General features: G+C 42.0%; 1 protein-coding gene across 4 annotated transcripts in view; it reads right to left on the bottom strand.

Moving 5' to 3' along the window:
• ARHGEF11 (Rho guanine nucleotide exchange factor 11) overlaps window positions 1-14214 on the bottom strand; it is a 153190-nt gene extending 138976 nt beyond the window's left edge. For 3 of the 4 annotated variants that reach the window (XM_036754387.1, XM_036754390.1, XM_036754389.1), the window contains exon 1: window positions 12714-13605. In XM_036754387.1, the coding sequence (XP_036610282.1) occupies window positions 12714-12745 (32 nt within the window). In that variant the 5' untranslated portion in view covers window positions 12746-13605. Of the gene's footprint in view, window positions 1-12713; window positions 13606-13641 lie in introns of those variants that run through there. The other variant, XM_036754388.1, reaches the window with a different exon arrangement.
• Between the last annotated feature and the right edge of the window lie 12509 nt (window positions 14215-26723).

Here is a 26723-nt window from a genome sequence, read left to right as displayed (position 1 = left end):
GCAAGTCACTTAACATCCTAGGCTTTAGTTTCTTCATCTGTAACATGAGGGATGTTGGCCTAGGATGGCCTCTCAGGTTGTTTCAAGTTCTACACCCATAATTCTGTTTCTATAAAATAATTCATTTATATGTGTGTTGAGGGGATGTGGAGTGATATCATTACCTAAGCTAGGAGGAGTGAACTGGTGAAGAACACTGGCCTAGAAAAAGTCTGAAGACCTACAGCAAGTTCTCACCCAACTTTCCACAAACTGTGTGAACTTGAGTAAATGACTTTCCCCTTTAGGCCTCAGCTTCCTGATCTGTAAGATTAACAGGTGGACTAGATGATTTCTAAGCTCCCTTCCAGCTCTAATATCCCACATCTTCCTAAAGGAGGGAGAAAAGCAGTAAGGGGGGAGGGAGAAGGGAATAAGCATTTACATAGTATCTAATAGGTACCAGGAACTGTGCTAAGTGTTTTTTACAGATATTATCTCATTTGATCCTCACAACAACCCTAGGAGATAGATGTGATTATTAGTATTCCCATTTCACCGTTAAGGAAACTGAGGCATAAAAAGAGGTTAAGTGACTTGCCCAGAGTCACACAGCTAGTACCTGTCTAAGGCTGGATTTGAATTCAGGTCTTCCTGACAGGAAACCCAGCATTCTATCCACTGCACAACCAACTGCCTCCACCTAGAAGGATTGTAAGTAGGGCCAGTCTAAGAGGCAGGGGATAAATACAATGCAAATAATACTGGCTAGATTTCAAGGTGGTAAGAAATTCTGTGAAGAGAAATGTGACTGCTGGGCTGCGGTTGGGTGTCAAAAATTGGAGGAAGAAGTCATGAATCCCAAGCTAAGGAGTTTGGACTAGAATGGGAGGCATTCAGGAGCCACTGCTGGGTTTCTGGCAGAGGAACATCAGCTTTAGAACAGTGTCTAAGGCAGCTGATTAAGAATTACTATGCTATGTATAACCTATATCAGATTGCTTGCAGTCTTGAGGAGGTGAAAGGGGAGGGAGGGAGAAAAATTTGGAACTCAAAATCTTATTTTAAAAAAAATGAATGTTGAAAATAGTCTTTACATGTAATTGCAGAAAATTAAATACTATTTTTTTTAAAGTTATTATGCCAGTACTCCGCTGCTCTGCCAGTAGGCAGACATCATTAAGAATCAGAAATTTCTCCAGAGACCTAATCCTATCAGCAGGAGGTCTACAGTGGTCAGACCCTCCCAGTTCCAAATGCCACAAGGGAAGGATTTAAGCCTAGATACCTCCCAGGGAACATGGAGTCTAGTCTGCTTTTTGGAAGGAGCATGGGTATGCTTCAGATTCAGGATCATCTAACATCCCCAACTCTCCCAATGCTGAACCTCCTAGAGAAATCTAGAACCAATCCCATCTCTTGGGAACGGCTTATGGCTGGTAGTAATCCAAAGAGGCTGGTAGAAATGACTCAGCTCAGGAAACAGAGTAAGAAAATACCATTCAGTTTGCTACATTCAACCAATGGGAAAAAGCCAATAGAAAAAGGATGATTTTAAACACTAGTCCCATCTCCATTAAAGGATCAAACCTTCAGCGTCATCTTTAGCCTATCCCTCTCCTTCATCCTTCAATCCCTATTACCAAGCTTCATTGCTTCTTCTTCCAGGAATCTCTCCTATCTCTTCATCTCCAGTGCCACTTGCCACCACCCTAGTTCAGGTCCTTATCACCCTATTTCTGAATTACTGAAAGATTCTCCTAGTTTCCTTGATTCCATTCACTCCTTGCACATCATTATCATCCTAATCTTCAAAAACAATGCTTTCATCAATTCACTACCCTGCTCAAAAACCTTCACTGCCTCTCTCTTTCCCACCTATATCAAATCTAAATGTCTTGATTTTTATGGTTGTCCATAAATCTATTTCCTACTACATGCCTCTTATACTCGAGTCAGGTTGTTGTTCTCACTAGCCTCCCATGGGCATCCTCACCTCCACACTTTGTTTACTCATGTTGTTCTCACTACATGGAAAGGCCTCCACTTGTCCAGATCCTAACAATCCTTCACAGACCAGTATGAGTTCTACTTCTTCCTTGAAGCAGACACTAACTTTCTGATTCAATGGAACAAAAATATATTAAGTGGCTACTGTGTCCCAGGGACTGTGGTCGTCACCGGGGACATAAAAATGAAAACTGACAGCCTTTGTCCTCAGTAAGCCCACAATCTAATCACCAGGCACAAAGGTGCACAAATGAATAGGAATAAGAAAACACACTCACCTGGGGCAGACCGGGGGAAAAGGAATCAAGAATAGTTTCATGTAATAGGTAGCATATGAACTGTGCCATTGAAGTCTATCACAAAGTGCAGGAGTGAAGAAGTGCAATCTAGTCTTCATTAATCTCCTTGGGCTCTTAATTCTTACGGTATTTCTAATCAGTACCACGTCACTGAGCACTCAGTTATATACTGTTCTGTATTCTGTACTTTTTTACGTATGTTACTCTTCTGCCCCAACTAGACTCCAAAGTCCTTGAAGGCAAATACCATATATTAGCAGCTAGGTAGCAAAATACAGCAGTGCCGGACCTGGAGACAGGAAGATCTGAGTTCAAATCCAGCCTCAGACATTTACTAGCCGTGCGACTCTGAGCAAGTCACTTAACTGCTGTCTGCCTCAGTTTCCTCATCTGTAAAATGGAGAAAATAATAGCACCTACCTCCCAGGGTTGCTGTGAGGATAAAATGAGATATTAGTAAAGTGCCATGCAAACCTTAAAGCACTATATAAATAATAATGTCACTCCTATCAGTATATGAGAAATAATATTATTATCATCATACCCCCCCCCGCCACGCTGCCTAACATGGTAGAGGCGTGATAATTACTCCATGGTTTCGGATCAATCTCAAGTGCTGCAGTCCTGGAGTTCTAGGGCTATCACTCAGAACATTAATGTATCGGTACCCACTCTGGGGCCAGGACCGTCTGCAGACCGTTCTGTGGCAGCCACTTCCAAAAGCAAGAGAGAAAGGACCAAAGGCTGGGCATTGAAGCTCCGGAAATCTCATTTTCAGGTGAACTACGAAGAAAATCCTTTCTCCCACTTTTAATTAACACAGGTCACAGGCCTGGCTTTGTGAAAAGAAATGCAGCATGACATGATTGTGATGCTGGGCTTGGAGGCAAGGTTCAAATCCAGCACCATGGCCAAGCCACCAAAGCCCTCTAAGCCTCAGCATTTTCACCTGTAAAGGAGGAGTAATAACAGCAGCACAGCCTATCTCAGAGTTACTGTGAGATGTGAATGAGATAACTGATGTGCACAAAGCACTTCTCAAGCTTTAAAAGCGCTGTACAAAATCTGTTACCATCGCTACAAAGAGACAGGGGCAGGCAGAGAGCTAGCTAGGAAGATCTAGCCAAGTCCTGCTTCTGGCATGTGCCAGATGTGACCACGGGCAAGTCCCTTAACAGCTCAGTGCCCCTGGGCAGTTACTGTCTAAAACAACAGCCGTAAATTGTGACCCTGGAGTACATTTCTTACCCTGATGATATCACAGGACCTAACCCATTTCACACACAAATTATCATCCAACAAAGAGGAAGATTCTTTGAAGAAGCTGAAATACTGATATTCATGGCCATTAAGGGAAGGGAAAAAGCAATTATTAAATGCCAGTCATGTGCCAGGCACTGTGCTAAGGACTTTACAAATATGATCTCATTTGATCCTCGCAACAACGCTTGTGAAGACGGTTATCCCCATTTTACAGTTGAGAAAACCAAGTCAGACAGAGGTTAAGTGACTAGGCCAGGATCACTCAGCCAGTGTCTTCCCAACTCCAGGTACAGCTCTCTATACACAGCTAGGTGACCTATCTGGATTACTGACACCTCAAAGCACCAGCTGCTGTGTCTAACTGATTCTACTTCTACAAGTTCTTCCCCATCAGTCCCTTTCTCTCCACTCCCAGAATGTCTATACTTGGGATCTTATTGCCTCACCTGAACTACTGCAAGTAGCTTCCTTATTGGTCCCCTTGCTTCCAGTTTCTCCCCTCCCTAACCCATCCTCCACCCAAAGGCTAAATTAATAATACTCCTAAGTGAGCAGACGGACTTCATTATAACCTGGAAAGACTTATATGAACTGATGCTGAGCGAGGGGAGCAGAACCAGGAGAACATGATACACAGTTACAGATGCACAGTATCTGTGAGGGCTAGCTTTGATAGACTTGGCTCCTCTCATCAATGCAAGGTTCGAAGACAGCCCCAAAAGACTCATGATGGAAAAAGCCATCCACATCCAGAGAAAGAATTATGGAGTGTGAATGCAGTTTGAGGCAAACTATTTGCTCTCTCTTTTTTTTCCTCCTTTTTTGGTTTTGTTTCTTCTTTCTCGTGATTCATTCCATTGGTTATAATTCTTCTTTACACCTGGACTATTATGTAAATAAGCTCATTGTGAAGGTATATGTAGAACCTACATTGGGTACATGCCATCTTGGGAGGTAGGGGCAGGAGAGGGAGAGAGAGAAAATGTGGAACCCCAAAAATTGTGGAACTGAGTGTTGTAAACTAAAAAATAAAATAAGTTTATAATTTTTTTAGAAAGAAGAAAAAATAATATTCCTAACCAAGAAGTCCAACCATGATATTCCCTTGCTCATAAAACTTCAATGGTTTCCTAGTGTCTCTCAGATAAAACATAAACTCCCAGCATCTAAAGCCCTGTACAATATGCCTTCTACCTACCTTTACAAATTAATGTTGCCATGCTGCCTTCTCACCTGTGATATTGCATATTGTTTCTTATGCCTAGAATGCGTAACCTTCTAGAAAGTCTAGCTTCAAAACCTTTCCTCCTCACCTACCCACCCAACTGCTCCCTCCCTCCTGAAATTACTTTGTATTTACTTAAATGTGTACATGTTGTACCCTGCTATTAAAATGTAAGCTCCTTAAGGGTAGAGACTGTCATTGAACCAAACACTGCCTTGAACACAGCGGGCAGATAGCAAATATCTTTTGAATTGAACTGAAAGAACAAGAAAAGTGATCTTAACCTGTAGCAGATAAAGGATCAAAATTAGATATCCAAAAGAACTTCCTGTAAAGGTTATAGAGCTCTTTTTCAAAAAGTGATTAAATATGGGGAAGCTTTGTCTTTGTTAAGAGCAGTCTAATAACAGCTACCATTATATAGTGTTTAGGGTTTGCAAAGCATTTTATATACATTAATTTCATTTGATATTCATGTAAGATATGTGTTAATATTCCCATTTTACAGATGAGGAAACTGAGCTGCCTACTACACCATCTAGCTGTCTATAGGAAGATTCAATTCAATTCAAAAAACAGTTATTAATCAGCTACTATGTTCAGAGGGACCCAAAAATCTTAGTAGTCTTAAGCTCTGGGACACCTTCTATATGCACTGTGGTAGAAACCAGGGATACAAAGATGAACAGCACAGACCTTCATACTCCAACTAGGAATAGATAGGGAATGGACACAAGGAGAAAACAAAATAGAATGAGATGGTAAGAAAGAAGAGACTCGGACAAAGTGCTCATAAGAAAATCGGAGGCGGCAGAAATCACAGCTCAGCTTCCTTGTTGACAGGTTGGAGGTAAGGAAAAGCTTCATGAATGAAGAAAAAGATACCAACACAGAGAGATGAAAAGTAAGCACCTTCCTGGTTCAGGCATGGAGAAGAGGCCTGTATGAATGCATGGAGACAGGAAGGGAGTGGGGAACAGGCAGTCTTCTAGCTTAAATGGAATGTAGAATGCATGAAGGGGAAAGGGGGAAAATAAGGCTGGAAAAGTTGGCAAACCAGGCTTTGGAAGGCCTGATGTATGCCAAGGTAAGGAATTTTCATTTCATCATCCTTTAAGTAACAGGAAGCCATTAAAGATTTTTGAGCTGGTAGACAACACTGTCAGTTCTGGAAATCAGGAACAATACTTTGGGAACTTTATAAAGGATGGATTGGAAAGGGGAAAGACTGAAGGTAGAGACCAGCAAACAGGAAGGATCCTAGAGAGCCATGGTACCCTCAGTGATTTTTCCTTCAAAACCCTACACTAACTTCCAAAAGTTTCCTGTTCTCACTCACCTTTGGTTTCTCCCTCTCTCCCTTCTCTTCCTCTGTCTTTCCCTTACTCTCCCCCTCTCCTTTTTTCTCTCTCCCTCCCTAACCCTAATCTCGGCAAGTTGTTGCAGCCCTAGTCCTTTCAAACTTTCTCTTTCACTGGCAAATGTTCTCAGATCCCTGAAAGGAAAGGCTTCAGTCTTGTTTGGGTCTTCTAATATAACTTGGGGGAGGGGAAGAGAGAAAAAAGAAACCATGAGGGGCAAGTCAAATGATAAATCTTGGATGAAATTTTTTAAAAATCAGGATTGCATGACAGCAGAACTGCTTAAAAGAACTTAGCCCCTGGGATGAATTTTTCTGCCTCATTTTCAAATAAAGATAACTATAGGTAAGTGTCCAAGTGAATTATCCAGTCAGTAATGAAAAGGGTAGGAGGAGGAATAGTGGAGGGCAGAAAGATAGGAGAAAGCTTACATTAAACTGCGAGGAGTATCAAGTGCTTAGACAAATTATACCGATAAGGACTATTATTCCATATTTTTCCCCAGGAACCACCCCACTTAAATAGCTCCTAAAATCCTACCTTCTATAGAAAACCTACTTATAGCAATCAGAAAAAAAGCAACAATTTGCCTTGGAACTCCACTATTGAGCCAGATAGGAAACTCCTACAATTCCCACCCCCCATTCTCTTCTTCCTCCTAAAAAATTTACTTACCGTTGTCTAATCTCACTAAAATGTACTTAGTTTTGACCTACATCTGATATCCATACTTTATTTTTTTCTTCTGGACGCTGAATAAAAGAAAAATATAGCAGAATAGAAAAGAATTTAACAAGGATAAAAATATTTAGCAGTCCATATGATCTCTCTCTACATCCATCTGTCAGCTTGATACATAACAGGTCTTAGACTGTAAACTCTTAGAGGGACTATTTTCTTATATATCATTTGGACCAGAATATAGCACCACATAAAGCACTTTATAAAAGCTCTCTGATAATGATACAGGTAACAATCCCCTTCAAAGGGCTGGCTGCCTTCTCCAACGATGAATGGATAGACTCAATTCATTCTTAGTGCATTCTTAAAGAGACCTAGAAGGTATCAGTCTCTACTTTTTCTTCTGTCCACCTAGAATTCCAATACCCTCCACCATCCTGAGTGTCAAAATGGGTAAATGAGTTTAAGCTTGTGCTGCCTTCAATTGCAAGGGTACTCTGATCTCCCAATAGCATGGGTTCAAATCCTACTTCTGACATGTCTTCTTCTAAGTCTGAGTTAGGCAGGTGTCAAAGTACTGGACTTGGAGTCAAAAAGATCTGTCTGAATCATGTATCACACTTACTGTGTGATCCTGGGCAAATCACATAACCTCTCTCTGCCTCAGTTTCCTCTTCTGTAAAATGCAAGAGTTGGTCTCTATGGCTTCCTAAGGTCCCATCCAGTGCTCTAAATCTATGATTCTATGATCCTTTCTACCAAGCAAAATACAAGCCATCCTTCAAAGCTCAATCAAGTCCCACTTCCTATAGGCAGGATTCCCAGACCACTCCAATCTGCAGTGATTTCTCCCTCCTCTGAAATTATACATTCAGGTTTGAAGGCTCTTTCCTTTTTGGAGACAATTCTTCCTTGAACTGAGTGATTGATGGTATGTACAGTTAGGTCCTAATTACTGCAAATAATGAAATTCAAATTCACATTATTTGAATTTGGGCTGTGTATTTCCATGGGGGTAAGAGAGGGAAGGTAAGAACTAATGATAATATTTTTACATCATTATAACTTCAAATAGTGGGAATTCAAATACATGTGGCCACTTCAGGAGATTCGATGTTCATACTAATCAGAATCTCACTTTAGGTACACTGCTATATCCTTAAATATCTAATAAAGAGTAACTCTAGTAGTTCTGGATTTGTACTCCTTCTTAAATTTAATTTTTCCAATTAACAAAAATCTAATTTCTCCCTCTCATTTTCTTCTTGGGAGGCTGGGGGAAGAACAAAAATCTTTGTAACAAACATGCATAGTCTAACACAAAGAAATCCCTCACTGGCCACATGCAAAAAAATGTCTCATTCTTCACCTTGATTCCATCACCTCTCTGTTGGGAAGTGGGTACTATGTTTAATCATCAGTCCTCTAAAATCATGTTTGGTCCTTGCATTGACAAGGCTTTTGTTAATGTATAAATTGTTCTCCTAAATTGCTCTTCACTCTGCATCAGTTAAGGTATTTTAATGTATTTTAATTAGGAAAAACACACAATCATCAAGCCAAGAAATCACAATGAGTCTTTCCCTATGTTCAAGTTAACAAGTCAACAAGTATTTCTTAAGCACATGTGCCCAGTACTGGGCTCAGGCCTGGGAATACAAACATAAGCCCAGTCTCCCCGGTTCTTCAAATATTTGAGAAGAAGATTCAATAACCGTCTTTTATCACCTCTTCTATTGTCTCCCAAACCTGACAATTCAAAAATTGCTCAGTCTACTTAATCTCAATCTCTTCCCCAGCAATCAAAGTTTGTTTTCTCTGGTTATGTTAGTAGTGGTGATACAAAGAACTTCCAGCCATCTTTAGTCTGGGTTACTTAGTTTAAGTAGTAGAACTAGATGCTAAGGAGACCAAAGGTTTAGTCTACATGTGGGCCAACTAAGTCTGTTACAATGGCAAAATATACTCCAAACCCACTTGAGCACCTTGAAAACATTAACCATAAGGTAGATACTCTGCAAAAATGATCACCACTACTGAATTGTAACATCTTTGTTCTCAAAGTGCAGCACATTTTTAAGACATTTCATAAGTGTTTTCTCTCATTTTATCCACACCATGCCCAATAAACAGGAAGGGAATATTAACATATGGGAGTTTACCACTCTGTCTTCCAGCAGCATTTGTTCTAGACTACTAGGGAAAAGTTCCACAAAGTCACTCCTCCTAGCAACTGAAATTTCAAGCAAGTAAGACCTACCCCGATCTTGCTGAGACTGAACTATGATATTTGCCCTGAATGGATCCAGCATCGAAATTGGATTCACCAGACTAAAGTTTGGGGTTTTATCACTGTCTTCTGCAAATTATCCTGTCCCTCCAGGACTTCAGTTTCCTGAACTAACCAGTCTCTCTTAACGATGGGAAGAATACAAATCAACTAATCATAATATGCCTTGAATTCACCAGACACCTTCCAAAATTTAGGAGAAAGAAAAGACATAAGAAAACAATTGTCACTAATTTCAGAAATGCCTTTTTAAAATGTGCATCAACTACAGTCATTCCCAACAGGGCAAACATTGTAAAATAAATAACCCAGAGCCCTCTACCTTGGAGCCACTCTTCAAACCTCTAAGACCTTAGTTCTCCACTGTATCAATTCATGTCAGCATCTCAGGAAGGCCTTCCTGACAAACACCTCTTGACCTTGACTTATGTCCTTTCCCCATTTATATACTCAATGTGGATAGTACTATTCATTTGCTGACATCACAGAATCAGAGCTGAAAAGAACTTTAGGTCTTCTAGTCCAACCTAACACCCCAGATGAGTGATCGTCCAGTCTCCACCTGAATAATAATAAAAATAACCTTTTTTTTGCAAGTGTTCTTTTGTTATCTTGTATTTTCTATCTTCCAACTAGATTGTAAGCTCTTGCAACTGAAGGTAGTTACCTGTGTTCTCTACATATCTTTTGAATAGTCCATAGCACCTCATACAGAGCACTACATCACAGTATACAAAGTCTTGACTGACTGATGAACCAAAGAATTCATGACCCAAACATTCTTGAGCGCCTCTATACAATCTCATCAACACATTCTAGGACAAAAAAAATCATTCAAAATCCACAGGGTTCAGAGAATTCAGGAACCCAACCATTGTCCCTGGGCTGGGGAACAATAATCCAATGCAATTGGTCATACATGCGAAGGCACTGGGCCCCAAAATTGTTACTCTTAGGAAAGACAGTGGGAAGAAAGTGCTGATGCCCCATCAAGTTCCATTATTCCAGCGGGCGATGACGGCCTCTTAAGTAGGATGAAGAGAGCTCACAGACTAAGAGAGAGTATGATTCAGTGGAAAGAGCCTTGTGCTAGAGGCCCTAGGTTCAAATACCAGATGTCACTTACTACCTGTGTTACCTTGGGTACGTCACCTGACTTCTCTGGGTCTCAGTGTCCTCATCTGTAAAATGAGGAAGCTGGATCAGATAGCTTCAGCTCTAAGGAGATTCCAGATCTAAGGAATGGCTTGGAAACTAATGGACATTTTTCCTAATTGACAAAAGAAGACAGCAACAAACGATGCCCCCAATATTCTGCAGGAAAAGTATACTATGAAAATCCAGTATAGCACAAAAGCCAAGACGTAATATAAATTCATCCCCTCTCAGAGGTATAAGAGGCAAAGGATCTCAAACCTTTCACCACTCACCACTTGGATTTCCAGTTTTCTGTGTTTCTGGACATTAAACTCAACACACAAATCCCACCACAAGAAGAGACACTTGTACCACCAGAAATGCATCTTCATGTTACAGAAGAGGAAACTGAGGCTTGGAAAAATTCTGTGCCTTCTCCAAGGTCACATGGTAGCAGAGATGAGACTCTAACCCAGGTTCCCAGTCTCTCAGTGCAGCATTCTTTCCACTGCACCACTTCTGCCTTAGTCCATGAACGTCCTAAAACTACATTCTAAGAGGGGAAAGAGGGAGGGAGAGGGAAAGAAGACATCCCACTTCCTTGCCACACCTCAAGTTCCCATCTCTCATGGGCTTAATGACACTCTTTAGCAGAGGCCAAATCATGGAGACTGCAACAAAAGAAAACATGGAAAAAAGGTAATATTTATAAGTACATACCTCAGTTATACACCTGTGGATTATCTGCAGGGTGGTGCACTGGACAAAACACTGAATTGGTAATCAAAAGAACTGGGATTAAGTCAAAAAGGCTCTGCTACTTTCGATGGGACCAAGGCACTTCCTCTGTCTCTACCTCAGTTTACTTACCCATAAAATAGAGGAATCAGACTACTTGATCTCTAAAGTACCCTTCATCTCTAAATCTATGATCCTATAATCCCAGTCACTGCCCAAGCTGGCAACAAACAGTTGCATCAGTATAAAAGATGGTCAGGGCTAGATACAGAGAAGAGGACCTGGTAAGAGGCATCTACACAGTAAACTCACTCAAGGAAAGGTAGGTTTTTTCATTTTTGTCACATCCTATTCTCTTTGTCACAACTGCCTTTTATTTTTCACAACTGTAACATTCTCCTAATCACTTCGTGGGCTGCATCCCACATTCAAAAAGTAATGTCTGGGTTTTGGATCATCCACGCTATTCCCCTCCACCAGATGAGAGTTTTAAAGACAGCTTTATGGCACGCTTATTTCACTATTATCAAATTGTTTTCAAGACCAGTTGATTTATTCATTCAGCTAAAATTATGCAGTACTGTATTCACGGAATATGATTCTAAAGTATTTTATGTTTTTAATGGGGGGGCAGGTTGGAAAGATGGAGAGAAATGGGTTAAGAAGAAGAAAGGATGAGAACATAGATCTGCACACCCCTCCCTCCAATGATGCAACATTCCTTTGAAGGTGGCCCATTCTCCTGGAGGAACTATACTCTCAAAACAATATCACCAACAGCAAAAGAGTTCTGGGGTCTCTAGGACATACCCCAGGTGGTGGGGGTACTGTGGCTGGGAAGCAAAAAGGGTCAATGACTATCATGCTTTAAGGTATCCAGGCTAAGATTTTGTTTCCAAGACAGATGAGGCCAAGAAAGACCCATTTTGTAGAATCACGAAGAGCACAGGAAAGTAATTTCAATGGAGGGGTTTAAGGCTGAATTTTAAACCCCGAACTTAAAGGGAAGAAATCCTACAGCTCCCCATACATTGTGGAGGGAGAGCGATCAACGACTGACAAAATTACTCTGCATCCTGTCCCCTCCCATTAGGCCATTTTCTCTCCCCCCAAAAGCACTGCCCCCTCCCCTTCAAGACAATGATAACGTCTAAATCAATATTGTCCTCAATTCCATAAATGACCAGTCCTGGCCCAGCCAAGTAGCTTTCCCCAGCACTGCAAATACCTCCCCCTGCCCCAAACTCAAATTCGGTTTGGTTTGAACACCCAGCTCAAACCCAAAACATCAAATGTCAGTCTTAGCCAACCTTGGGAGGTTGGCATCTCTGAGGCTGGAATCTCCCCTCTACCCATACATCCCCCAATGAGCACACTAGGTATCAGAAAAAATTCCAACCTGGCAGAAACCCAGAGAAGGCATGAGGGTATCAGATAGCCCCTACCCCACAGTTCACAATTTTCATTAAAATATGCCATTACACTATACACCGTATTATATATAAACACAAAAAACCAGCCCCTCCCCCCCAGTCACACATAAACACACATACCCATCCCCAGAGGCCAACAGGAACTCCTATCCCCCACTGCCTGCTTGTTCCACAACCATTTTGAAGCCCACAGCTCATCCTGCTCTCTTGCTGCAACCCTCTTAAAGCATAGCCCCCTCCCACCCTCAGATCAATCTTTTACTATACATTTTAAAACCAAATTGTCAGCAAACCTACCTGTCTATCGTCTGCGGTAACCTTACACTCATGGTTCTTCGGCTGTCTCCACTGATCCAAATCCTGTGGCTTTAGTCTTGATGGAAATCGAATCACTTGCAATTCAAACAAATTTTTTAAAAAAGGGAGGGGGGAGGGAAGAGAATACCAACTTGGGGGCCGAATCCTTTTTCCTTCAAGCTCTCAGGACCCTGGTAACTGAAGCTCCATAATGCCTCTACCAGTTAACATGCTATCCTTTCTTAACCCCCTGTTCCCCTCCCCCCACTTCAAAAACCGAAAGGAAAAACAGGGACCGAGAGAAAAACTATGACCTTCTTATTAACCAAAAACCCAACCACAAATCTCAAGGTTAGAACCACAAGCTAAAAAATAAAAGTATAAAAAAGAAGCCTGCCTTCAAAATATCCTTCTCAGCTGCAAAACAAAAATAAAAAGCATCCTTTTAATCGTTTTCCCAACTATCCCTTTTGTGGGCAGGTTCCCAAAGGAGGAAAAAAAATTTCTGGTCTCCAATACTTAAAACAACAAGAGGCTGCAGCTGAAAAACAGAAGCATAAATCCAAAGGGGTGCTTGGAAAAAAATGTTCCAATTTGTACAGTAAAAAATAAATAAATAAAATCATACAATGGGATGTATACAACAGTTTTTCCCAAGTCCAGTTCAATCCTTAAAAAACAAATGGACTTCCTAATTTTAAAAAATTGACAGACTATATACATTGATGGTTCTGCAATCCCTACGAGTCCCTGCCCCAAAGCTCCCAAATTAAAAGCTGCAATTTCCTCCCTTCAAAATAACAACAGCATACACAGAATCCCTGAAGATTAATTTCCTTTTTTTTTCTTTTTTCTGGTTTGGTTTTGGCTTTCCTTTACAAACTTCCAGAGGCTGTCCCCCACCCCCACCCCTACCCCCTAAACTAACCCTTTCTGATCGGCCTCAGACTAAGTTCGGCCTTTTTTCTGGAAGGCAATTTCTTGACTCCGTTCTGCGGATTTGCTCCTCCAGATGCAGGCTCCCAAAGGTTTCCTCGCCTCAGCCTCCATGAAACGGGGAATCTTTCGTCTTCCTCTTCCCCCCTTCTCTCTCTCTCTCTGCCTCCTGCCTGCAAAGCAAGCCTGCCCTGTGACTAATCTCACCCTGGATTATTATTACTACTGTGGCTCGGAGTTTGGGGTGGGTTTTCGGCCACACCGGCCTCCTGGAAAAAAAATGGGAAAGATCAGATCTGATCGCTTTCTCTCTCGTTCTCTCTTCCTTCCTGTGGGGTTTTTTTTTTTTTATCCCCTTCCTACTCTCTCGCTCTTTGGTTCGTCAAGAAATAAGAAGCCCACCCCCGGCCCCTGTCCGAAAGGCCGACTCGGCGCGGCCTGCCTCCCTCCTTTCTCCTCCTCGCCCCTCTCCAGAAGCTCGCCCGACCGCAGGACCCCACGGCTCTCGGGGGCCTTCCCGCCCCCCACGGCGGAACTGGGGGGGGGGGGTGGCTGCAGGGAGGGGGGAGGGAAGGCCTCTCTGCCGGTCTGCGCCCCTCCCCCTCCCTTCTCCTCCCTTTTCCCGGCCCTTTCTCCTTCCCTCGCTCCAGCTGGGGGGAGGGGAGAAAGGGGGGGAGCAGCCAGGGAGGCTCCTCCCTCCACTCCCAGCCAAGGGGAGCGCCCTCCCCCTCCTTCTTCTTCCTTCTCCCTCCCTCTCCTCAGCCCCCTTCCAGACCCTTCTCCACCAGCCCCTCCCCTCGCTCTTCACCCCACCCCCGCCTCGGCTCCCACTGGCCCCGGGGCTCCCCTAAAGGCTCCCTCCTCCTCCTCCTCCTCTGCCGCCTCCTCCCATCTCCTGCGTTCTCTCGCGGTCTCCGCTTCCCTGATCCCTCTCAGTCCCTTCCCCAGGTGCGGCCTAACAGGATTCCCCGGTCTTTTCCCAGCCAGGCCCCACGCCGGGACGCTACCGTAGTGGGCACCCACCCGCCGCCCACCCGGTCCCTACCCTACGTAGTCCCCGTCCCTCCCCCTCGCGCCTGGCCGCCCCGGGCGCCCGCACGCGGTACCACCCCCATTCCCCTCCTCTGCCCGATCTGCGCTGCCCCTCCCCCTCCAACGCCCTACCCCCTACAAGCCTCGCCCGGCGCCCCCCCCCCCCCCCGCTCCACGCCTTCCCCGCCACGCTCTCTACCTTCGCTCCCCTCCCCCACCTTAGCCCCCTCCCTTCTAATGGTGCATCTCCTAGCCCTCCAGCCACGATGTCTCTTCCACCACCTTTCCTGCCTCTGCTCACTTTTCCCAGTCACTCTGTAAATGCCAGTAACCCTTCTCCCTTTCCTACCTTCCCTTTTTGATGCCTTGACCCCTTTTTCCTCACATCACCCCGACTTCTTTGTCTCCTCTTCTCCTTGCAGGATTCCTCCATTCTTCTTTTTCTCTTCCATTTCCTTCCTTTCTCCACCCCTTCTCCGAATTTACTCTTATTCTCCCCTTTTCCTTCTCCCTTTCCCTTTGCCTTCCGTCCCCTCCAGACCCTGGCATTTCAACTCCTTCCATACCTAGCTCCCTCTCTTTTTATTTGGAGTCGATCCATGCCAACCAAGCCTTCCTCAAGTCTCCAGGGCTCCACATTTCAAACCTTTGTTTCCTTTTCTTCATTCTCTTCCTCCCCCCCCCACCACATCCCCCGACCTATTCCAATCACACCACCCCCCTCAACCTCGAGACACAACCTGCCTGACCTGCTTCCTGTTGTATGGGACACACTGGAGGTCATCTTAATGCCAATCTGTATGAGCCAACCGAAAAAGCTTCCTGGGATGGCTCCGGGGAGTGCTATAACCCTATTTTCCCTAATCACAGATTGCAAATCTTGTCGATCTTGGCCTTATTCTAAAATTATTAAATTAAAAAGAATTTTTTTCCCGTAAGAACTGGGTAGTGAATTTTTGTTATGCTACTCAGATTAAATATTATTTTAAAACAGGTGGTTGGCAATGCAGTACAGCATTTGCATATTTTTCTTTTAGTTCTAACTTGACTGCTCTCAGAAAGCATACCCACTAACACTAACATATGGTTTGTATGTGTGTTAAGGTTGCCTATGCTAGGGAGGAATTGCTTGTGGTATACAGATGGTGGAGGGTGGTATATGTCTACCAGAAGGGAGAATGGCAAATAGAGGAGAAGAGCTATCTTTCCTCTGGTCTTTCAGGACAGTTATCCCAGAGATTTGGGAGACAGGAATCAGCCCTGCCATAATAATAATTAGATTGTATATTATGCATTAAAGTTCAATTTAGTTCCTTTGAACTTTAAAACAACATTGAGGTGGTACCGTAGGTGTTATCCCCATTTCACAGATGAGGAAACTGAGGCATAAGAATAATAAGCAGGCTATGAACCCCAACTTTCCCCAGTCCAAGTCCAGCAAGCAGTCTATAGCAGTCTGACAAAAGCATCATCCCAATGATCAATGAATCTTAGCTTTGAAGCTGTCATTCGGCCCTCCGTTTTCCAGGATTTCCTTTACTCAATTCAGTTCCATTAAATTTGATTGTCACTTATTAAGCTCCTACTGTCTGCCTACCACTAAGCTAGCTACTGAGGATACAAAGACAAAAAACAAACTGGTCCCAGCCTTCAAGGACCTCCCACTCTGTTAGAGGGAAACAATACCTACACGTGGAAAATTATGTACAAATACATACAAAGTAATTTCCAAAAGGCATGGCACTTAGCAACTAAAAAGATCCAGAGAGGCTTCCTGAAGTAGGTGGCACTGGAGAGGAGTTTTGCCAAAAGCTTAGGGGAAAAGCTAAAGTCAGGAGGCAGAGCATTCCATGCACGAGGAACAATCAGTGCTGATACATTGGTCTGGAAGATGAAATGGCACATAGGAGAGGCAAGCCAGTTTTGCTAGAACATAGCATGTGTAAAGAACTTAAAGGCAGAATTATCAAGCCCTTCAATACCGCAGGTATTTTTTATTAAGAAGTTTCTGTGTAGGAAACAAGGCATCATGGAAGATTCAGAGATAAGCCAGAGACAGCTCTTGCTGTCAGGAAGTTTAGAATCTCATAGGGGTTAAAATAGGTATGCAATTAACAGTCATAATAGTAGCTCCCATTTATAAGACATAATTACACAGCTTTGTCACATAACATTAATCTCATTTGATCTTCAGAATACTCTATGAAAAAGACAGATCTTAACAGATAAGGAAACAGAGACTTGGAGAGATTAAATGATTTTCCCAAAGTCACCATTCTAGCAAATTATAGAACCAGGATCAGAACTTATTCCAAGTCCAGTTTCCTCTTTCTGTAGCATCTAACTGTCATAGGAGAGATCCAAAGTCCTAGTAAGAATCCTACTGAGGTTTAAATCTTGGCTCTAAGGTAGCTTTGTGACCTTGAACAATATTTATCCTTCTGAGCCTCAGTTTCTTTATCCATAAAATGGTTGCACTACCTCCCTCACAAGTCCTCTTTAGGGAAGGAAAGTGCTTTATAAATACTAAAGTGCTGTAACATGTGAGATACTTTTATAATGGCGGGATTGGTTCTAGAAGAAGAAGGGATCTCATCCAGTTAGGTGGAATCAGAAAAGTTTTCTATGTTGAAAGTTGCCACTTCCTAGATTGGAGAAAGACTTCTTATAGAGTGCTTTAAGATTTGCAAAGCAGATTCCTCATATCATTGTTGTTTTGAAGATGAAGGAATATTCTCAGAGAGGTGACTCGCCTATTATCATCACACAATGAGTGAGTACGTGAAACAGAAATCAAAGCCTAGTCTTTTAGCTACAAATCTGACATCATAATGCATTATCCTAAGAGGAATGGAGCCCCCAGAAAACTGTTGCCTTTGAGAGCATGAAAGTTGGGAAATGATGCCTTGAGTTTACCTCAGACCTTTTAACTTTTCCCCCTCTTTCCAAGCACTATTTACAGAGACCTCATTTTTTCTGCTAGTCCCCCATTTTAGAGGTGAAGAACCCCAAGTATAGAATGGTTAAATGACTGACCAAGGACACAATTGGCAGAACTTGGGCTAGAACTCACTCCTGGGAAGTAAAGGAAATTTAGCAGATCAATTTTTGATGAGCCCAAAGGACTTTGGGAAATTGTTTCTAATTGGAGGAGAGGGAGAACAAGGATGTGACTCCTGCTCTTAAGAAGTTTGTACTTTAAAAACTGAAAACAAATGATATATTCAGGTATAGATTAAGCACCATCACGCTTACAAAAACACTGTCCATAAAAAGGGATAGAGGACCATGAACGTACTCTTTGGGCATAATATAAAGCAAATATTTATTAAGTATAAGTTACTGGGCCCAGTCCTGAGAAAGAACAAGATCATTAAGGTCTTGAGGAAAAGTAGTCCCTTCCTAGAAGTCTCTTTTCCCTCTCAACTATCATTCTAGCAGGAGCTCTTAACCTAGGAACCATGAACTCGTTTTAAAAATTATTTTGGTAAGTGCATTTTGTTGTCATTGGTTTCCTTTGTAATCCTTTGTATTTTATTTATTCATTTAAGAACTTTATTTTGAAAAGGGGTCCCTAGACTCCCAAAGGAGTCTATGAAATAGATGGAAAAAAGTTTAAAAACCCCTGCACTGTGGGATCAGACCCTTTATCTCCTGGAGAGAAGAAATGTAATGGCTCCTGGCATTAATTACAATAACTCACATTTATGTAAGCCTTTAAGGTTTACAATACACTTTCTTCACATCCATTTTGCAAGTATTATTGTTCCCCTTTTATGAATGAGGAAACTGAGACTCGGAAAGGGAAAGTGACTTGTCTGAGGTCAAAGGGCTAGTAAGTCACAGATCTAAAATTCAACCCTTGGACCTCAGACTCCAAGTCTTGTGCTTTTTCAGTTTTAATAAGGAATTTAATTTTAAAAGACAAAGGTTTAGTTGAGTTTTTTTCAGCTACTAGATTTCTCTAGAATGTAACCCCAAAACACTTCTTTTTAATGCTAATATTGTTCAAATGATGCTACATAGCTTCAAGACGTGGACATGGACCACTACTATATAAAGGGGGCACTGAGGTGGTACAGTGGATAGAGTGGTGGGTCTGGAATCAGGAAGACTCATCTTCCTGAGTTCGAATCTGGCCTCAGACATTTACTGGCTGTGTGACCTGGGCAAGTCACATGATCCCATTTGCCTCAATTTCCTCATCTGGAAAAGGAAATGGCAAACCAATCCAGTAGCTTTGCCAAGAAAACCCCAGATGAGGTCATGAAGAGTCAGACATGACTCAACAACAACAAAAACAAAACTATATTTAAGCACCTACTACATGTAAGACAGTGTGTTAGACACTGGAGACAGGAAGGCGAAAATGACAATCCCTTTCCCCAAGCCTGGAGGAATGCAACATGGACAAGATAAGTAAATACAAAGTAATTTGGGGAGGGATAGAACATTTACAACTGGAAGAGATCAGGAAAGGCATCTAAGAGAAGATGGCCCTCAAGCTAAGAACCTTGGAGATAAGGATTCCAGAGGATCCTCAGAGGAAGAGACACTGGAAAGGAAGGAATACTGAAATCGAAATCCCAGGACCTGAGTTTGAATCCCACCTCTACCACTTACTACCTGTATAACCTGCAAAAGTTACTTAACCTGTCTTAGTTTCCTTAAATGTAAAATAAGGGAGTTGACCTCTAAGATCCCTCTCCAGATCTAGAGCCTTCCAGGTATGGGAGAATAGCTTATGCAAATGAATGGAGGTTAGGGAAGATATGTCAAGTTTGAGAAACAGATAGTAGTTTCAGTATGAAATAAGTCTGGAAAGGTAGCCAGATTTGTGCGGGGGTGGGGAGAGGGGGGCCTTAAATATCACATTGAGAAGCTTGTATTTTATTTAAGAAGCCAAAGAGAGCCACAAAAGTTTTTTGATCTGGAGAAGGAACTGTTCCTTTGGGAGATTTATTTTGGTAGAAGTGGAGAAGATGCACCTGAATCTCTAAAGTATCAAAATCTCTAAAGAATCTAAATAAGCCTGCTGTGGCATATTACTAAGGGTAACCTGCAAATAAGTTTCTTCTGATACTGTGCATAAATATCATCCACAGTAAATGTGCAATTACAAAAGGAGGTAGGCTGATCACATGCTAACGGTGAAGAGAAAGAGACAGTGTGAGTGCCACATTGGTACCTGTGGACTGTGAAGTGACCTAAAGGAAGTCCATCAGCACATGGAAATCCTCCTCTATGGAGGATTTCTGAGATGAGAGGGTATGAATGAGCTGTGTTTGACAAAGTTGGGGGAAATGTAAATCAATGAAATTGAGAATCCATTGAAATGCCTACATATTAACGATGGTGGAAGATTCACGTAGAATCTTTCATTCCCACCCACTCTTCATAGGCATTGGCTGATAGGGACTCAGGACTACATACAGATATGATACCCTGTAATGTTGTTACAATTACTGCCATGGTTCTATGGTAACACATATTAATTGAGTATTAGCAAACCACATAGTAAATTAGAGAAACCCCTTTGAGATGTAACTGAACCCAATTATCCTTTAAAAATCTGAGTATGGATACACACACATATGTATTTCTAGACATGCACACAAAAACATACATCTATATAAATGCATATGTATTTATTATATATACTTACATTTATCTTTTCATATCACCTTTGTTTTCATGTATATATATACATGTATATATGTGCATGTATGTGTATGCGTGCCCATTATATACATGTGTATATACATACATAGATACATTCATACATACATATATCCTTTCACTCTCACCCAAGGAGACTTCTCTAGTAAGAAGGAAGGAAGGAAGGAAAAAAAGAAGGAAGGAAGGAAGAAAAGAAGGAAGGAAGGAAAGCAGTTCAGCAGAACTAACTAACACATAACTAACTCTGAAAGTACTCACTCTCTTGGTTCTTCACCTCTGAAAAAAAGGACCAAAAGTACATTTTCCCATTTCTTCTTTGGGGTTGTTCTAATTAGACGGCATTCAGTGTTTTTTGTTGTTGTTGTCCCTTCCATTTATATTGCAGTTATTGTGTATATTATTTTCCTGATTTTGCTTACTTTACTTTGTATCAGTTTATATAAGCATTCCCATGCTTCTTAATATCCCTCATTTTCTTAATTTCTTATGGTGCAGTAATATTTCATTGCATTCATTTACTATAATTTAACCTTCCTCCAATTGATATAATTGCCCATTTAAAAACCATACCCATTTAGCCCCTGTAACATCCTGAACAGGATCTGAGCATTGCATTTTCATAATGTCATTGAAAACTGGAACTCACACAGAGGTAGACAGCCGGTATGATGAAGGCTCTATAGACCACACTGTGTGAGGATAGGTTTAACACACTGTGAGGTGTTTATATTGAAGAAGAGAAGATTTGTGGGGGGTAGAGGGACATGATGACCATCTTCAAGCATTTGAAAGGCTGCCCTGTTGAAGAATGATTAGACTTGTTATGCCTGTCCCAGAGGGCAGAACTATGAACTATGGGTAGAAGCTACAGAGAAGCAGATTTAGGACTAACTCAAGGAAATTTTTTTGAACAGTTTGGGACAGTTACAACTGTCACAAAGCAGGATGAACTACCTAGAAAGTTAGGAGGCTCCCCACCAACTGAGGCTGTAAATGTTGAATGACTACTTGTGATGCATATTGTAGAAGAGACTTCTGTCCACGTGTCAGTTGGACTGTTCGTCTATTTCATCAGCAACTTGTGCTTCCTGCAGGACCATCTCTGAGAGGGAGGTGAGGAGCAGGCCCATCCTCAGGTAAATAACTCAGCATCTTCCTCCTCCTCACTCTCACTCAGTCCATATAACCAAATAATTGCCAAATCAGGCTGTTTCTACTCTACAACATCTCTTGCATCTGATTTCTTCTCTCTACTCAGTCTCTTGCCTCCTGTTGTTCAGTTATGTTCGACTCTTCATATGACTCCATTTGGGGTTTACTTGGCAAAGATACTGGAGTGGTTTGCCATTTCCTTCTCCAGCTCATTTTACAGATGAGGAAACTGAGGCAAACAGGGTGAAGTGACTTGCCTAGGGTCATAGCTAGTAAATGTCTGAGCCTGTATTTGAACTCAGGCCTTCCTGACTCCAGGCCCTGTGCTCTATCCACTGTGCTACCTAGCTGCCCAACAGCCTCCTACTTGGTCTCTATGCCTCAAGTTTCTCACCTCTTTGGTCTACCCGTGTCTATGCCAAAGTGATTTTTCTCAAGTACAGTTCTGACCATTGCATGCTCTTATTCACTCACCTCCTATCCACAATCAATTCTAGTGATTCCTTATTTTCTCTGTGATAAAATATAAAATCCCCCCTTTGGCTTTTAAAACTCATCACAACCTGACCCCAAACTATCTTTCCAGACTCACTGTACATTGTTCTTCTCTGGTTCCCCCTCCCCCCAACCCCAACAATTCAGCCAAACTAGTCATCTTCCATTTCCTACCTCTCTCCCTTTGTACTGGCTGTACTGAATCCCTGAAATACTCTCCCTCCTCACTGCTACCACTCGTTCTTTCTTCAAAACACAACTCAAGCACTGCCTTCCACAGGAAGCCTTTCCTGATTTCAATTGTATAATCCCCTCCTTTCTTTAACTATCTTGTATTTGTGTGTGTGTGTGTGTGTGTGTGTGTGAGAGAATAAACATTTATTAAGCACCCACTATGTGCCTGGCACTGTGCTAAGTACAAAAAGAGGCAAAAAAAAAAAATCCCTGCCTTCAAAGAGCTTACATTCTAATGAACGAGACAATATGCAAGCAAACGTACAGCAAGCTATACATAGGACAAACTGGAAATAATTGACAGAGGAAAGGCACTGGAATTAAGAGGGGCTGGGGAAAAGCTTCCTATAGAAGGATTTTAGTTGGGCTTAAAGGAAACCAGAGGGGTCAGTCAGTGGTCAGAGCAGAGGAGGCATGGGGGACAGCCAGAGAAAATGCCTTGAGCCAAGAAATAGACTATCTTGTTTGTGGAACACCCAGGAAACCAGTGTCATTAGGTCCAAGAGTATGTGTCGGGAGTAACATGTAAAACGACTGGAGAGTTAGGAAGGGGCTAAGTTATGAAGAGTTTTAGATACCAAATAAAGCATTTTGTATTTGCTCCTGGAGACAATAGGGGATGGATTGGAGTGGATACACACATTCTCTCACTCACTCTCTCTCTCTCTCTCTCTCTCTCTCTCTCTCTCTCTCTCCCCCCTCCCCCTCGATTTTTCTCCCCCCCTCTTTCTCTCATTGTTTCCCTGTTGCAATGTAAGCTCCTTGTGATCCCTAGTGAGTAGGGATTGTTTCTTTATATTAGTATCCCCAGGACCTAGCACAGTGCTGTCTGCCGCATAGCAAGTGCCTGATCAATATTTAATCGATTGATCTGCCCCATATTCTCATGGAGAAAACGTGGACCAGCCAAAAGGGTGGATCTATGAATGAGATGGGGTAAATGATTCATGTTTATATAGCAATTTAAGGTTTACAAAGTCATGTCCTCACAATAACCCTGTGGGATAAGTAATGTATTACTCCCTCCATTTTACAGATGTGGTAGCTGAGGCTCCACTGCAGGGAAGTAAGTTATCTGGGGTTACACAGCTGTTGCAGCCAACGCCTGAACTCAAGTCTTATGGTTCTAATACAAGGGCTAGGTCTCTGTATAGGCCAAGCTCCTGGGCTACTGTGGAGTCATTCCTCCTGAGTCATAGGGGGTGACTCAGCAGCAAACCATTCTAGTTCCCTGATCTTATGCTTCATTCCTCTGCTTCTTTCTCCCGACATTGACCCTTATCCTTCCTAAAGATTCCAAAGTCTTTAACTGCAGTGAAGTTAGAAAGCTAGGTCTAAGCCAAGGTTGTGGAACATACCTGTAATACCTGCTTCCTGCAGAGGCTGACTGGTGGACTGCTTAAGCTTGGGAGTAGTAGCAGGACTAAAAGCTGACTAGACATTCACATTAAGTCTGGCACCAGTAGGGGAAGCCCCCCACCCAGCAAAGAGGGGCCATGGAACAGAACAATGAAAGCTTCCATGATGATTCACAGTGGAACCAGGCCTGTGAGTGGCTTTGCCACTCCCAGTTTAGGTGAGATAGAGAGACCCAGTTTCAAAAAAAAAAAAAGAAAAGAAAAGAAGTGAAGAAGGAGAGGAGAGAGGAGGACAAGGAAGAGAAGGGAGAAAGAAAATTATGTTTGCTTCCACCTTAGGGTCTCCTCCAAGGTGCTGACTTCAGTCTCCCAAATCTCAAATAGCTCTATCCCTGGTTACCTTAGAGACCATCTTTCTCCCATCACACTCCAGCAGCTCAGACATCTGAATAGCAGGGAAGGTGACAAGAAGGTTTGCAAGGGGAAAATGTGTGAAAAAGAACCAGTTTTAGATTGAAGGCTAATATTTTGGGAAGTTAGGTGATTTCCATTCTCTTCCAGCCCCACTAAGAAACCATCCCAAGATCCAATGTGAAAAGGGATAAAGGGATAAAGACCACAAGGGGAGAAAATAAAGAAATGTCCAAATCCTTTTCTGTAGAACCAAAGATCTTTTGAATTAGATCCATGGCCATTCTTCTACTTTGAGGCAGTGTAGCTTGATCAAAAATAGGTTATAGTAGACTAACCTTTTTCCCCCCCACGTTTTTTTTTTGACATGGGAATACAATAGAAAGAGTTTACTTAGATTTTAGCAAAACTTTTTCTTTCTTTTTTTAATCAGTTTTTTTTTAAAAAATTCTATTTATTTTTAGTTTTCAACATTCACTTCTGTAAGATTCTGAGTTCTAAATTTTCTCCCCATCCTTCCCCTCCCCCTTCCCCAAGATGGTGTGCAATCTGATATATATTCTACATATACATTCATATTAAGCATATTTTCACATTAGTCATGTTGTAAAGAAGAATTAGAACCAATGAGAGAAACCACGAGAAAGAAGAAACAAACAACAAAAAGACAAGAGATAGAGTAAATAGTATTCTTTGATCTATATTCAGACTCCATAGTTCTTTTCTGGATGTGGACAGCATTTTCCATCATGAGTTTTTTGGAGTTGTCTTAGATCCTTGCATTGCTGAGAAGAGCTAAGTCTATCAAAGTTAGTCTGCACACCAATACTTTCCTTGGGGTTTTCTTGGCAAAGATACTAGAGAGATTTGCCATTTCCTTTTCCAGTAGATTAAGGCAAACAGAGGTTAAGTGACTTGCCCAGGGTCACACAGCTAGTAAGTGTCTGAGGCCAGATTTGAACTCAGGTCTCTCCTGACTCTAGGCCCCATGCTCTATTCACTGAACCACCTACCTGCCTCCAAGTAGAATGTTTTCTACTTGGTATCAAAAAATGCATTTGACAATTACAAATTGGGGGAGGCATGGTTAGTTGACATGCTTTCTGAAAAAGATGCTGTAGTTTTGGTCAATTGCAAAGTCAATATGAGTCAAATGTATAATACAGCTACAAAAAAATTCACTCTTGGGTTCCAGTAACAAAAGGCATAGTTCCTAAGAATAGGGAATAGTTTCAATGAACTCTGCCCTGCTAAGACCATATCAGGAGTATTGTAATCAGTTGCAGTCACCACATCTTGGGAAAAGCACTGGCAATCTGGAGACTGTTTAGAGAAAGCTAATCAATCAGAATGGCAAAGGGCCTCATGACAGATCATGACACATGAGTATTACTTGTAGAGACTGGGGATATTTAACCTGGAAAAGAGAAGATTTGTAGGTGACATAATAAGTATCTTCAAGTATAGGAATGGCTGTCATATGGAAAAGGGACTAGACTTGTTTAATTTTGCCCCCCCATGGCAGAACTAAAAACAAATTTAGGTTTAATGTAAGGAAAAGATTCTAAACAATTTGAGTTATCCTAAAGTAGAATGGGGTACCTTGGAAGTTATTGTAGATGTCTTCAAGGACTCTTTGCCCAGTATGGATTGGACTAGATGCTTGCCAAAGCAGTACTTACCAATTCCAGAATGCTTTGATGGATGAGTGACCTTACCAGATTTCTGACTCTTGGGTTCACCTTTATTGGTATAAATGACAGTCCATCCATACCTTCAATTCCTGTTCAATTCTTGTCCATGAGTTTTCATGAATTCTCTATGAAGAGAAAAGTTGCACTGAGCTGGAGAAGGAAATGGCAAACTGTAGAGGGCCAGCTCTTAGAAAGTCTATTCTGGGTTAAGATACAGGCCAGAGGTCTGTTCTTGCCCTTGGGCTGATAACTCAGCATATGGGCTCTCCATGCCCCACCTCGGCATACATGTACTGTTTAAGATGAAGGCTCTCCAAGCCTCCTCGGTATACATGTGCTCACTCCAATACCCCCATGGCGCACACGTGCTAAACACCACCTGTGGCCTATTAACACAATATTGTTTATGGCTAAAGGGGAACTAAGCACGAGGAAGTCATGCTATATAACAAATGCTTTGCACCTGAATTTGTTGATTCTGCTAGCCTAAAAAAGTATATAAGCCCTGTCCCTCAGTTTAATAAATGGAGCTGTTCTTTACTCTTCCGCCTGGCCCATGTTTTCTTTTCACTCTCAGTGGCATTCAGCCATCTCCGGCCATTTCGGCACCACAGCCGCTGGTGGCAGCAAACCGCTCCAGTATCTTTGCCAAGAAACCCCAAAATAGGGTCATGAAGAGTTGGGCACTACTGAATAACACAACAACAGCAACAACAATATTGTAAAGACAAATAACTTTGAAAAACTTGGGAACTCTGATCAATACAACAACCAACCACAATTCCAGAGAACTCAAGATGAAACATGCTACCTACCTCCAGATATGGAGTTAAAAGATTCATAGTGAAGACTGAGACATGTATTTTTCTGGACATTGCCAATGTGGGAATTAGTTTTCCTTGACTATACATGTTTGTAACAAAGGTTTTATTTTTCTTGCTTTCTGAATGGTGGAGAGTTGGAGGATTGGGGGTGAGGAGGGAAGGAGAGAAGTTGGATCTTTATTTGAAAATAAAATA

Source organism: Trichosurus vulpecula, chromosome 4, assembly GCF_011100635.1.
Source record: "Trichosurus vulpecula isolate mTriVul1 chromosome 4, mTriVul1.pri, whole genome shotgun sequence".
Taxonomy (NCBI): domain Eukaryota; kingdom Metazoa; phylum Chordata; class Mammalia; order Diprotodontia; family Phalangeridae; genus Trichosurus; species Trichosurus vulpecula.
This window is presented reverse-complemented; position numbering and strand designations above follow the sequence as displayed.